The 15,157-nt window shown below is 41.5% G+C and overlaps 2 protein-coding genes across 4 annotated transcripts; both read right to left on the reverse strand.

The window, feature by feature from the left end:
- Positions 1-5,744: 5,744 nt before the first annotated feature.
- LIPT1 (lipoyltransferase 1) lies at positions 5,745-9,003 on the reverse strand. Of its 3 annotated transcripts, none has more exons than XM_055400853.2 (2): positions 8,758-8,883; positions 5,745-7,297 (listed from the first exon to the last, which is right to left on the reverse strand). In XM_055400853.2, the coding sequence occupies exon 2, from the start codon at positions 7,294-7,296 to the stop codon at positions 6,175-6,177; it is 1,122 nt and encodes a 373-aa protein (XP_055256828.2). In that variant the 5' UTR covers position 7,297; positions 8,758-8,883; the 3' UTR covers positions 5,745-6,174. The 3 variants fall into 3 exon arrangements, with proteins under 3 accessions (XP_055256828.2, XP_055256826.2, XP_055256825.2); XM_055400851.2 differs by having other exon boundaries at positions 8,441-8,883; XM_055400850.2 differs by lacking the exon at positions 8,758-8,883 and adding an exon at positions 8,896-9,003 and having other exon boundaries at positions 5,747-7,297.
- A 4,013-nt stretch (positions 9,004-13,016) lies between these two features.
- C11H2orf15 (chromosome 11 C2orf15 homolog) lies at positions 13,017-14,760 on the reverse strand. Its single transcript, XM_088841795.1, is given in 2 exon segments — positions 13,017-13,299; positions 14,723-14,760. Coding segments are annotated over 2 exon segments (321 nt in total).
- Positions 14,761-15,157: the final 397 nt, after the last annotated feature.

Genomic DNA, 15,157 nt, shown 5'->3' on the forward strand with positions numbered 1-15,157 from the left:
GCTTGAAGAATAAGCTAAGCCAAAGTCTGTAGAGGGAAACAGAAGTCCAGGTGTTGGAGAGTGCCCTTCACATCTGGAAGAGCTTGAAGATTTCAAATCAAGAGTGAATAGTGTGGAGGTGTAGAGATCATAGGAACAGAGTGGGCAGAGCAGTCTGTGGTTGGGGGGACCCTGAAACCCCTCTGTTAAGGGTTGATTGTGCACACACATAACCCCTAGAGATTCACATGTTTAAATCCCAATCCCTGGTACCTCGGAATGTAACCATATTTGGGAATAAGTTCTTCAAAGAAATAAGTTCTATCTGTAGGTGACCCTAATCCAGTATGATGGGACTCCTATAAAAAGTGGACATCCTCACCCAGATATGCACAGAGGAAAGACTACGTGAAGTCACAGCAAGATGGCACCACCTGCAAGCCAAGGAGACGGGCCTCAGAAGAAACAAACCTGCTGTCACCTTGACCTTGGAGTGAATAAATGACCACTGTTTTAGCCACCAAATTTTGGAGTGGTTCGGTATGTAGCAACAGATCGCTGATACAACCTGACTGCTCTCCTCCCTGCTCCACCTTGCATGGCTGCCTTTTCATTCCTCAGGGCTCAACGTCAATGTCAGGTCCCCGATGGCTCCAAGTGGGGACCCCGTATTGTCTACCTGCCTGGACTTTTCTTTCATACTTTTCTCATTTTGTAAGCATTTACTGGTTTGTCTACTTTCCCTATTTTAAACAACTTAAGTCTTGACCTATTAATGGCTCATAAAGTTAATTTTTAAGATGAAATAAAATTGATTATAAAATATCAGCTAAGTGAGTAGTAAAGGGTAAGCATCATATTGTGAAACAGACAACATACATGTATGCTGGTGCACAATGTAAGATATATTTTTTACTCTAGTTTTTAAAGAGTTTGAAAACCACTGCACTAAATTGTCATTTCCTAAGGTCGGTGCATTAGACCATGCCTTGTGGGGCCACCCAAGACGGACGGGTCATAGTTGAGAGGTCTGACAGAATGCGGTCCACTGGAGAAGGGAATGGCAAACCATTTCAGTATTCTTGGCTTGAGAACCCCATGAATAGTATGAAAAGGCAAAAAGATAGGACACCGAAAGATGAACTCCCAAGGTCGGTAGGTGCGCAATATGATCCTGGAGATCAGTGGAGAAATAAGAAAGAATGAAGGGATGGAGCCAAAGCAAAAACAACACCCGGTTGTGGATATGACTAGTGATAGAAGCAAGGTCCAATGCTGTAAAGAGCAATATTGCATAGGAACCTGGAATGTTAGGTCCATGAATCAAGGCAAATTGGAAGTGGTCAAACAGGAGATGGCAAGAGTGAACATAGACATTCTAGGAATCAGTGAACTAAGATGGACTGGATTGGGTGAATTTAACCCAGATGACCATTATATCTACTACTTTGGGCAAGAATCCCTTAGAGGAAATGGAGTCGCCATCATAGTCAACAAGAGTCTAAAATGCAGTATTTGGATGCAATCTCAAAAACGACAGAAGATCTCTGTTCGTTTCTAAGGCAAACCATTCAATATCATGGTAATCCAAGTCTATGCCCTGACCAGCAACGCTAAAGAAGCTGAACAGTTCTATGAAGACCTACAAGACCTTTTAGAACTAACACTCAAAAAAGATGTCCTTTTCATTATAGGGGACTGGAATGCAAAAGGAGGAAGTCAAGAAACACCTGGAATAACAGGCAGATTTGACCTTGGAGTAGAACACACTGGTCATAGCAAACACCCACATGGACATCATCAGATGGCCAACACCGAAATCAGATTGATTATATTCTTTGCAACCAAAGATGGAGAAGCTCTATACAGTCAGCAAAAACAAGACCAGGAGCTGACTGTGGCTCAGATCATGAACTCCTTATTTACAAATTCAGACTTAAATTGAAGAAAGTGGAGAAAACGAGTAGACCATTCAGGTATGACCTAAATCAAATCCCTTATGATTATATAGTGGAAGTGACAAATAAATTTAAGGGACTAGATTTGATAGAGTGCCTGATGAACTATGGACGGTGGTTCATGACATTGTACAGGAGGCAGGGATCAAGACCATCCCCAGGAAAAAGATGCAAAAAAGCAAAATGGCTGTCTGAGGAGCCCTTACAAATAGCTGTGAAAAAGAAGAGAAGCAAAATAAGCAAAGTAGAAAAGGAAAGATATACCCATTTGAATGCAGAGTTCCAAAGAATAACAAGGAGAGATAAGAAAGCCTTTCTCAGCAATCAATGCAAAGAAACAGGAAAACAATAGAATGGGAAAGACTAGAGATCTCTTCAAGAAAATTAGAGATACCAAGGGAACATTTCATGCAAAGATGGGCTCAATAAAGGACAGAAATGGTATGGACCTAACAGAAGCAGAAGATATTAAGAAGAGATGGCAAGAATACACAGAAGAACTGTACAAAAAAGATCTTCACAACCCAGATAATCACGACGGTGTGATCACTCACCTAGAGCATGATATCCTGGAATGTGAAGTGAAGTGGGCCTTAGAGACCATCACTACGAACAAAGCTAGTGGAGGTGATGGAATTCCAGTTGAGCTATTTCAAATCCTGAAAGATGATGCTGTGAAAGTGCTGCACTCAATATGCCAGCAAATTTGGAAAACTCGGCAGTGGCCACAGGACTGGAAAAGGTCAGTTTTCATTCCAATCCCAAAGAAAGGCAATGCCAAAGAATGCTCAATATACCACACAATTGCATTCATCTCACACTCTAGTAAAGTAATGCTCAAAATTCTCCAAGCCAGGTTTCAGCAATATGTGAACCATGAACTTCCAGATGTTCAAGCTGATTTTAGAAAAGGCAGAGGAACCAGAGATCAAATTGCCAACATCTGCTGGATCATTGAAAAAGCAAGAGAGTTTCAGAAAAACATCTATTTCTGCTTTATTGACTACACCAAAGCCTTTGACTGTGTGGATCACAATAAACTGGTGAAAATTCTGAAAGAGATGGGAATACCAGACCACCTGACCTGCCTCTTGAGAAACCTGTATGCAGGTCAGGAAGCAACAGTTAGAACTGGACATGGAACAACAGACTGGTTCAAAATAGGAAACGGAGTATGTCAAGGCTGTATATTGTCATCCTGCTTATTTAACTTATATGCAGAGTACATCATGAGGAACGCTGGGCTGGATGAAGCACAAGCTGGAATCAAGATTGCTGGGAGAAATCTCAGTAACCTCAGATATGCAGATGACACCACCCTTATTGCAGAAAGTGAAGAGGAACTAAAAAGCCTCTTGATGAAAGTGAAAGAGAGTGAAAAAGTTGGCTTGAAGCTCAACATTCAGAAAACAAAGGTCATGGCATCTAGTCCCATCACTTCATGGGAAATAGATGGGGAAACAGTGGAAACAGTGTCAGACTTTATTTTTTGGGGCTCCAAAATCACTGCAGATGCTGATTGCAGCCATGAAATTAAAAGACGCTTACTCCTTGGAAGGAAAGTTATGACCAACCTGGATAGTATATTAAAAAGCAGAGACATTACTTTGCCAACAAATGTCCGTCTAGTCAAGGCTATGGTTTTTCCAGTGGTCATGTATGGATGTGAGAGTTGGACTATAAAGAAAGCTGAGCGACAAAGAATTGATGCTTTTGAACTGTGGTGTTGGAGAAGACTCTTGAGAGTCCCTTGGACTGCAAGATCCAACCAGTCCATCCTAAAGGAGATCAGTCCTGGGTGTTCGTTGCAAGGTCTGATGTTGAAGCTGAAACTCCAATATTTTGGTCACCTCATGCGAAGAGCTGACTCATTTGAAAAGCCCTTGATGCTGGGAAAGGTTGAGGGTAGGAGGAGAAGGGAACGACAGAGGATGAGATGGTTGGATGGCATCACCGACTCAATGGACATGAGTTTGGTTGGGCTCCAGGAGTTGGTGATGGACAGGGAGGCCTGGCGCGCTGTGATTCATGGGTTCGCAAAGAGTCAGACACAACTGAGCAACTGAACTGAAATGAAATGAACTGAAGGTCGGTGACCATGTCTCTTTTACCAGGAACATCCAACAACTAGCAAAGTACCTGGCACAGAGTAGGCACTCGATAAACAGGAACTACTGTAGAAGTGAGTATGTGAGTGAATTCCAGAGACAGGAAATGGTTGGCAGGAGTGCTACTCTTTGAAGCAGTTTGGCAACCATGCAATGGAAAGAAACTGTAAACCCTTGAGCAGGAGTCTTTGAGAAGGGGGAGACATTCGCATGTCCATTCACTAAGGTTGCTGCTGCTGCTGCTAAGTCACTTCAGTCGTGTCCAACTCTGTGTGACCCCATAGATGGCAGCCCACCAGGCTCACCCGTCCCTGGGATTCTCCAGGCAAGAACAGGGGAGTGGGTTGCCATTTCCTTCTCCAATGCATGAAACTGAAAAGTGCGCTCAGTCGTGTCCGACTCTTAGTGACCCCATGAACTGCAGCCTACCAGGCTCCTTCGCCCATGGAATTTCCCAGGCAAGAGTACTAATGATTCAGTAAAAGTTAAGATAGACTTATGCAAGATAAAGGAGATTAAATAATTGATAGAACAAAACACAAACAGACTTCCCTGGTGGTCCAGTGGTAGAAAAATCTGCCTTGAAATACAGGGGACATGGGTTTAACTCCTGGTCGGGGAAGTAAGAGCTCACCTGCATGGAGCAGCTAAGCCCCAGAACCACAATAAGACAATCTGTGCACTGCAACAAAAGATCCCAGTGATGCAACTAACACCATATGCAGTTTAAATATATATATAAAAAAAAGCTGGAGAAGAAACATCCACAGTACAATAAGGGGGCTCAGCTTTAAGGAAGAGGAGGTATTTCTTTCTCTGAGATTGAATGAAATGAGAAAAGTTCAAGTAGAAAATGCAAGCAGCTAAAGGAGCTCCTTTCTGAAAGTCTGCACCCTCAAATTATAAATGAAGGTTTGTGACCAGATTAGTTAAGAGTAGCAGAATTCTGCGCTTAAGAAGAGTGGGAGCATTTTTATGAGTAAGGCCTTTGGTGAATGAGAGGCAGTCGACAGAGGTGAGTTGAATCTGACACCTACAGAACAAAAACAAGTGAAAAACTAGAAATATGAAATTGAGAGAATCTGTGTGTGAGCATGTGCGTGCATGAGCTCAGCTGTGTCCAACCCTTTGCAACCCCATGGACTGTAGCCTGCTAGGCTCCTCTGTCCATGGAATTTTCCACGCAAGAATACTGGAGCAGGTTGCCATTTCCTACTCCAGGGGATCTTCTCCACCCAGCAGACAAACTCTTGTCTCTTTCATCTCCTGCATTGTAGGCAGATTCCTTATCACTAAGGCGTCATTAGGGCCTAAGACGACCCTAATCTGCATGATTATGTGAATTTTCTTATAGCATCGCCCACCACCTAGTTATAGGAGTGGAAAATCAATTGTTGAAAAAAAAAGTGGCTATGATAGGTCAAGAGAAATGTGAGAATGCTGGTAAGAAATGGAGATGAAGCAAGAGACTGGAGAAAAGTTATTGGCTTAGAAAAATGCAGTAAGCTTGATTTAGTGGGAGAGAATGAAAGGATAAGGAAATGTAATAAAAAGGAAGAAATTTATAATTTATAGTATCAAGAAGCCAGGGTTATATTCCCTAGTAGTAAGAAAAAGAACTGTGAGGTCAGAGTGTTCAATATGGTATCCAACCCCAAGACGGTAACAAAAGAAAGAGCTGAAATACAAGTGCAATTAAGTATAGGGTTGATCAAAAACTTTGTTTTGGTTTTTCCATTAACATCTTATGGAAAATCCTGAATGAACCCTTTAGCCAGCCCAGTATTAAAACCAATGAAGACAGACAGGGATTTCCCTGGTGGTCCAGTGGTTAAGAATCCACCTGGCAATGCAGGGGACATAGGTTTGATCCTTGGTCCACGAAGATTTCACATGCCCCAGGGTAACTAGGCCTGTGTGCTGTAACTACTGAGCCTGTGCTCTACAGCCTTCGAGTCACAACTACTGATGCCTTTGAGGCTAGAGCCTGAGCTCTGCAACAATGAGAAGCCCACGCATTGCAACTAGAGAAAGCCCATGCACAGCCGGGAATAAAATTTAAAGACAATGCACTGTAAACATTTTAATTTTCTCATCAAAACTGTCAACATTAAGAAATTTACTTGGAATCACATTATTCCCTTAATTTTTTCACACAGAATATTCCATTTACTGTGTAGTTCATCATCCCCTGGATATGTTCTATGTAATATACTTGTTAGCATTGTTGTTTCAATTGGGCAAAACTTACTACCAATAAAACTTGAATTTAACTGGTCACATATTTCCAGCGGCAACCAATGATCAGGTGCTTCAATATTACAGACTTCAATTCTCCCATTCTTGACGTCTATGAATACTTTGATTTCCAACTGTGACTGTTCATGTAACACAGTGAAGGAAGTGTCTACACTGAACTTTGGAGTTTTGCCATATATCCATTCCCAGGTCTGTAGTTCTCTGGCTTTGCTGTTTATTCCAGGAAACACTGTCTCGTCTGTTGGATTTATTAGGTGAATGTGATTATCGATTTGATGAGAAGCAGCATACTCTGTGGCAACAGCATTTATGACTACTTCACAGGTCAGAGTGGGATCTTTTTCCATAAGGTTTTTTATTAAGGCAGGTGTGCTGGCAGTGGCATTGCTCCTGATCCCTTGGTAAGAGCTCTTCAGCAAAGATGATAAGAAGGTCCCATCAGTACTGCATAGCAAAGTGCAATGGTGATAAGCTGCATTGCGGCCAATCTTGGAAGCTGTTCCTGAGATTTTAAACTGTCCGTCAAGTAAAAGGTCAAATCTTTCAGTAGCCTGCACATCCAGGTGTGGCTGGACAGCCTTCAGGGCTCTCACAACTAATTTTAGATTCTCCATCCTATCATACTTCTTCCTGGTTGTAAAAAAAGTCAAGTTGATGTTACCCACATCATGGTAGACTGTGCCTCCTCCACTTCTCCTCCGAGCCAGTTTCACACCTTCTTCTCTCATCAGATTCAGGTTACATTCCTGCCAAGGGTTCTGATGCCGACCAATTACCACAGTGGGAGAATTCCTCCACAAGAAAAGGATCGGCTTGCCTTCTAAATTCATATGGTCATGGATCCAGTCTTCCACAGCCAGATTGTGGTAAACGTCATTGGAAATCGACTGTAAAATGAGTCCACTGTTAACTGTGTTTTTAAAGCCAGCTGCTGGGACCTTGAGATTACAAAGTAACTGGAAGCAATTCTTCATGGAAAATGGGATTAGCATGCTGTCAAAAATGGAAGACAAATTAATGATCGAGAAAAAGAAAATTAAATTCTATTTTGTAGCTATTGCTTCTTGGTTATTTGATCCAAACGTATCTAAGTATTCAGTCTGGTTGCTTTTCTTGCCTTTTAGCTTTACCATTAGTCTTTAACAAAACTTCTCCAACAGAGTACTCAAAGGAAATAAATCATACAAACCTTAAATTGTTTTATCTTCAGTGGAACAAAGGCAGAGATTATTTAAATAATAAAGCTGAAAGTAATTATGTAATATACCTCAAAGCCAAAAAATTATTTTGAATTCACAGGTAATACACATTCATTGAGAAAAATGAGAAAATACAGACAGGCAAGAAAAAAAAACCCATAATACCACCACTGGGAGGTAATTACAACTAACTGTTGGTGTGTACCCATTTTTTTCTGTGCATGTGTAAATCCACACACACTTCCCCACCAGAAGTGTAACCAAACTGTTATTTAATTCAATGTTAAACCAATTTTTACGTCATTCTTAATGTGTAATATTTCATTGTCAGATAACACCACCTGTTACTCAACCAATCTCTTACTTTGTAAGTTTAGGTTGTTTCTAGTTCTTCTGTGTTATCAACAATGAACATCAGTGTAGAAAGACTTATGTCCTTATAATACTTGAAATGTAATTTCCATTTGATTGAGATACATGATTTACTGGCAGCCTGTTTTATTTTGATCAATATTAAATTAGGATGGATCCTCCTGAGGTCAGGGGAGAGGTCAGAGTAGCAAGGTTATATAGAAAGGTTAGGAACAATTTTATTATGTTTCAACACTTCTCACATTATTTGTTAGCAGTGCTGATGAAAAGTGAAAATACTAGCTATAATAATGAAGTATTCTGACTAGCTATGATTGTAAAGGAACCATTTAATTCCATTTCTTAGAATGGTCATAATTTTCTTCTAGGTTAAAGGCCTGGGATGGACTGGTGTACTAAAATCCATAACTAGGCCAAATTATTTTGTAGTTACGTCCTGGAGGAATAATTTCTATGGTAGAGGCATGTTTTCATCATTCTTGCTATACCTTGATACTACAGAAAGCGGAACCAATTTACACTCTACCTAGAAAGGTTAGGAGAGGTTTAACAGAGGAAGGGATACCTATACCGAGTCTCGACATCTGATGCTTTTTACCACGTTGATGGGAGTAGCATATTCCAGGCAAACAGTCCTCCAACAGTAAGAGGGCCTCGGGGACTCTATCCCCAGGGAGTTTCACTACCAGTCTTCCAGCTCCACTGAAATCTGTGGCTGTGCTGATACGATCCCATCTCTTAGCACTTAACTTATCCAGAGTCTCAGGACGGCCGTGTGCCTGTCTGATTTCGGCTTTTGGGCTCTCGAAGGGCGCGCCAAGGGCTGGCACCCAACATGCCTAACTTGGGACCCTCCTGTGTTGAAGATAAACCGGTCCTGACCGTGGAGCCAGGTCCTCCCAAACTCCAAGCGGACACCGGGGGGCCTGCAGCGCCCCGGGATCGGAGGTGCCCGACCGCTGGCAGTGCCCGGGGCCCACGCTGCCAGCCTGCACCCGCCGCGCCTCCGGCTTCACACACCTGATGCTTCCGGTCGCGCCCACGCCGCGCGCAGGCCCGTGTGCGAGGTACGAGTGCCACCCGAAGCCCGGCCGGCTGCGCATGCGGCCGCCCCGCCGGCCGCCCAGGCCAGCGTGGGGCGGAGCGCCGGCAGCGCCGGCAGGGGCGTGGCTCAGGGTTTCCCGCGGGGGCGGTGTCCTGCGCTGTCCCCTCCGCCGCGCCAAGCCCTGTCGGAAACCGGGACGCCCCTCCCTTGCTAATAATAGCAGTGATAGTAGTATCGAAAGTCCTAGAGTCCCAGGCCAGGTGGAGGTTCCCCGCGAGACAGCCCAGAGCCGGCCCAGGGGGTGGAGGGGTGTCAGCAGGGCGCAGGTAGGCGCGGGGCCGAGTCAGGCTGGAGGGGGCCCGCCAGGTACCCAGAGTAGTCGGGTCGCATGCTCTTCACTGAACATTTATCCAAGCATTGTGCTGAGCTTTGCGCGTCTCATAGTCCAAAGGGCAGGCAAGCAACTCCAGTTGGAAGGAGACGACAGCAAAATCCGTTTTAAAAGACAAATGGCATTTAAAGGAATAAACGCTGGTATTCCCAATACAGAGATGGTGTCAGGTAGAAAGGAGAGAGCCGGAAAACAGACCGAGGGCCATGAACGTCCCCACTCAGGGTATCCCTCAATGCAGTTGACAAGGACATCCTTGTGGGGCTTAGCCAGATGGGAAATTCCCCCAGCAGGCAAAGGTCTGGGTAACTACAGGTGCGTTAAACTGCCTCAAACGCCAGTGGCTTAACGCAAAGATTTATTTCTAACATTTATATGGGCAAGGCTTGCTTGGGTGGCTTCAATGAGCATTCAACACAGGTTGGCTGAGCCGAGAGCTCCACACCCTTATTCACACGTCTTATTCACACCCCCGGCAGCTGGTGCTTGCTGGCTGCTTGTGCACTTCCATTCAGGAATAGCCTTCGATTAGCACGTCGGCCACATTCTGTTGGCCAAAGCACCAGCAGAGACAACCCAGAGTTAAGAGGTGGAGTAATGGGCCCCTCCTCTTGATGAGAGGAGCCCAAAGAATTTGTCGTCCTTTCTCAGTCTTGTACAGAAATCAGTCTCTCCTTCGAATAGAAACCATCGAGACTTGAATTTTGGAGTGAGAATCATCCAGAGTTCACAGTTAGGTGGTGCGGATACCCGACCAGGGCTCCACATAAAGCTACAATGGCTCCTCATTTGTGTGACCCTTTTGATTGAAGTCACTCTGAGTAATTTGCCTTTCTTGGATTATGCAGGTGGGAGTGGATTCTGTGCAAAATCGGTCCCAGTATAAGTTTTCCTAGTTATCATTAAAAATAGCCACACACTTGTGTTGCCCTTTGCTTATATTGTTGTTGTTTAGTTGCTAAGTCATGTCCAACTCTTTGGGGCCTCATAGACTATCCCACCAGGCTCCTCTGTCCCTGGGATTTCCCAGGCAAGAATACTGGAGTAGGTTACCATTTCTTTCTCCAGGGGATCTTCTCAACCCATGATCTTCTCAATTCATGTTGCAAGATCCAGTGAGCTTTCAGTCTGCATTTACTCTTTCAGTTGACGGCCCCCACCTTAAAGACTGGTGGGCAGTCTTGACATTATCCTGTCTTGGTTTTCCACCAGCTTAACTGTCAACTCTTCCGTCCCCTCTATGCGCTCCCCCAGCACTGGCCAGCTTCTGAATGTTGTAGTTGCTTTGTATCACACTCTATATTCACCCTAAGCAACCTCATTCATTCCCATAACTTTAGACACCACACTTTATACAACTTTCAAATTGGTATTTTTCATTCCATACACATAGAACTGCCTGCCTTGGAAACTGGTGTGTCCAAAACCGGTGCTCCCCAGTTCACTCTTTCTCCTAGAGAACCTTCATGCATCTAGGCGTTTTTTTTTTTTTTTTAAACTAGGACCCTTTCTTTTCCCCACTTTCAGGCCATCACAATGTCCTGCCAAACTTCACCTAAACTCTGTCCCCTTGGCCATCATCTCACTTGGACAATCAGGTCCTTGCAAAAACTATAAATGTCACCTCTTCCAAGAATCTTTCCTAGCTCCCACAGTTAAAAATCAAGTTTAAAAAAATAAAAATCAAGTGTATGTTATGGCTCCTCTTTTGTCGGCTTGACTGTTTAACTTTTTCTTCATGACAGATCACAATTTGTATCTTATATAATTAGTCTGATATTCTACTGGCAGACAGTAAGCATTACAAAGGTGTTATGGTTTCAGTCATCCATTCATGTCTAACTCTTTGCAACCCTACGTACTGTAGCCCATCAGGCTCCTCTGTCCATGGAATTCTCCAGTCAAGAATACGGGAGTAGGTTGCCATTTCCTCCTCCAGGAGATCTTCCTGACCCAGGGATCGAACCTGCAATTCCTGCATTGGCAGGTGGATTCTATACCATCTGAGTCACCAGGGAATCCCACCAAAGAAGGCAGTTGCTGTTTTATTCACAATTCTATCCCAAGCACCAAGCACAGTGCCAGGTTAGGTGAACAAATGAATGATTTGTGTATGTTTTTGTCTCCCAAAGAATTATGTTCTATAAATGATAAAGAGTGTCATCTTATTGGCTTACATTCTTTTCAATGTTTTTAAACTCTACAAAGGCATCTCTTTAGTTTTTCTCTGATTAACAGAATATTTTTTCCCCTAAAAGATTACTTTTCCTCTTGAGTATGCCTTTTTCCTTTATCAATATTAAGGATATTACTCAACTGGACATTAGAGATCACCATTAAATATTAAAGTACAGGAAAATGTTCAAAACATACATAGTAGAAATATTTACAGGTTACTGTCTGTCTAGACACAAGTGGTTTTTAATTTCAGCTAACATTATTTGGGACAATACTGCTGTTTCAAACTACTAGATGTTTCAGTAAGGATGACAAACATATATATAGATATAGATATACATATACGTAAACATGTATATGTATATACATATATATAGAAAGCTGAGCGCCGAAGAATTGATGCTTTTGAACTGTGGTGTTGGAGAAGACTCTTGAGAGTCCCTTGGACTGCAAGGAGATCCAACCAGGCCATCGTAGAGGAGATCAGTCCTGGGTGTTCATTGGAAGGACTGATGCTGAAACTGAAACTCCAATACTTTGGCCACCTAAGGCGAAGAGTTGACTCATTGGAAAAGACCCTGATGCTAGGAGGGATTGGGGGCAGGAGGAGAAGGGGATGACAGAGAATGAGATGGCTGGATGGCATCACCGACTCGATGGACATAAGTTTGAGTGAACTCTGGGAGTTGGTGATGGACAGGGAGGCCTGGTGTGCTGTGATTCATGGGGTCACAAAGAGTCGGACATGACTGAGTGACTGAACTGAACTGATTGTAAACATATATATATGTTTGTCATCCTTACTGAAACATCTAGTAGTTTGAAACAGCAGTATTATACATATATATGTTTAACATATATATATAGTTTTTTAAACAACTAGGCTGTTTTCTTATATTAAATATTGGTGGCATAAAATGGTAACATCTGCAAGATAAATTATAACATTTGGAAAAACTTTTGTGAATTCTGAAATGAATTCTGTGTGGGTTAAAAAAAAAACAGTTTTAAAAGGATGATGTGAAATGTGAAATACCTCTTTAGCTACCAGTGATTTTTAACAGAACAGAAATGCAAAAATGCAGGAAGATAAAGTACTCTAAAGCAAAATCTCCAGTTGAAAATCTAACATATAAAAGCAATACAACAGAAATCATGGGGAAATACTGATGTCAAAATGGGCACTGTTTTTTGGGTTTTAAGCACTTGTTAAATAAATACACTAGAATTAAAATGTTTTGGTGATATTTAAATACCCTTAGACAAAACCTCTGATTTTTGACAAAATAGAGTGAAATTTGAGAGAAATCTTGAATTTGAATTTTGGAAAGTTTCTTCTCTCTAAAGCAACTTTTTTTGAATATGTATCATCAAAAGATACAATCTACATTGATTCATAAACAGTAAAAAATAAGTGATCATCTTCATTCATTTTGTTAGGTTTTCTTAATAAGGTAAGGCTCTCATTCATCAGGCCCTCTTAGGCAAAAGCCATTTTTGGTTTCTTTAGTAACGTACAAAATAACTTCATTTGACGTCTGTCATTTCTATCCCATCACTTTCTTTAACACACATCACTGGACCCAAGGCTGTCTCTGAAAGATATCCTGTGCCAGTGTCTTTGCTCCTTGTAAAGGCTTCTTGATTTGTGTCTCCTAATCTTATTTTCTTCATGTTTTAAAATAACTGAGTCACTGGCTCCAATTTGCTTTTCTCTGTCCTTTGCATTAAGTGATCACTCACTTTTGAATCCATATGCAAAGCAGAAACCTGAGTAGCAGATTTACTTGGGGAAAACCCATTGGGACAGCTGAATAAAAATAAGATTGCTGGCACCTCTTAAAGCAGTGGACACGTTTCTTCCTTGATTGCTTGAGGGAAAAACTGTAACAAGTGAATAGAATGGGAATTTCAACTAACTTCAGGCAATGTTTGTTGTAATGAAATGTCATGGTGACAATGCCAGAAATATAAAGTAAAATCGCCTTCATGCCTCAGTGTTTACATTTTCTTTGTGGGAAGGTTTGCAGGTTCTATAGGTTCTCTGAAACTTTTTTTTTTTAAAGGAATTCACCAGATGCTATGTTTTATCTCCTGGCAGAAAATAACAGAACTTCTCTACTTAGTCCCATCATTCTTGTTACAAAGAACTTTTATTATTATTGGATTAAAGAAAGTATTATTGAAGGCCAAACACTCTGCTGAAAAAGAATTAAAGATGCTGAAACAGTGGCTCTTATGAAAATTTACAAATTTTGTGCGTTAATAAAACACTTAAGAGAGTAGAAGGGCAAATCAATGGGAGAAAATATTTGCAAATCATATATATGATAAAATACTAAAACCCAACTAAAACTCAGCAAAAACAAAATAACCCAACTCAAAACTGAGCAAAGGACTAAAATAGATATTTCTCCAGAGAAGATAGATGAATGGCCAGAATGGCCAATGATAACATGAAAAGATGTACACCATCGGTAATAATTAGGGAAATGCAAATCACAATTACCAGTTAGATACTGCCTCATACTTACCAGGTTACTATTTAAAAAAAAAAGAGAAAATAACAAGTGTTGTTGAGGATGTGGAGAAATTTGAATCTTTATGCTCTAATGGTGGGAATGTACAATTGGTACAGCTGCTGTGGAAAAGTTTGACAGTTCCTCAAAAAATTTAAAACATATGCTCTGGTAAACCAGCTTCTGGGCCTTTAAGAAATATTTGTACATCCGTGTTCAACGCAGCGTTATTCAAAATAGCTAAAAAGTGGAAGCAACTCAAGTGTCCATTGATAGATCATGGGTAAGCAAGATATGGTGTGTATATATATATATACATGATAAGATACTCAGCATTAAAAAAGGAAGAAATTCTGCAATATGCTAAAGCATGATGAATCTTGAGCACATTATTCTAGAGGAAATAAGTCGGCCACAAAAAGACAAATGCTGTTTGACTCCACTTATGTGAGGTATGTAGATATTGAATCAAAGAAACAGAAAGTAGAATAGTGGTTGCCATGGGGAGTTGTTTAAGGGGTATAGAGTTTCAATTTTACAAGAGGAAAAGAGTTCTGGAGATGAATGGTGGCGATGACAGCACAGCATTATGAATATATTTAATACACTGAACCATACACCTAAGAATGGCCAAGATGCTACATTGTATGTGATGTGTATTCTACCATAATACAAAAAAGTAAAGGAAAAAAGCGTCCAAGAAAGATACAGTACTTTTTATGATGAATGCCCAGCTGAAGAGAGATGACCATGCAATGTTGAGGGAAGAGCTTAAAAAGGTTGTAAAAGGAGGGGGATCCACTGAGGTATTGCCTCAATAATGGAGTCAAATTAGCCCAAATAAAGACCACTTTGGACCTAATAAAGCTTAAAAGCAAGCTTCCAAGGTAGGTCTGTCCAACAGGACTTTCTACAATGATAGAAATATCCTTTATGTGTTGTCTAGTATAGTGGCCACTAGTCACGTGTAGATGTTGGCAGGTGAGAATTCTACTACTGAACCACCAATGAAAGCTATATGTTGGAATTTGAAATGTACAGAGCACAAATGAGGGACAAAATTTTAAATTTTATTTCATTTTAATAACATAAATGGCCACATGAAGCTAGTGGTTACTATTTTCAACAGGGCAGTTCTAAAGGATCAAA

The sequence above is a fragment of the Moschus berezovskii genome, chromosome 11, assembly GCF_049115385.1.
Source record: "Moschus berezovskii isolate FMDL1 chromosome 11, NW_MosBer_1.0, whole genome shotgun sequence".
NCBI classification, from domain to species: domain Eukaryota; kingdom Metazoa; phylum Chordata; class Mammalia; order Artiodactyla; family Moschidae; genus Moschus; species Moschus berezovskii.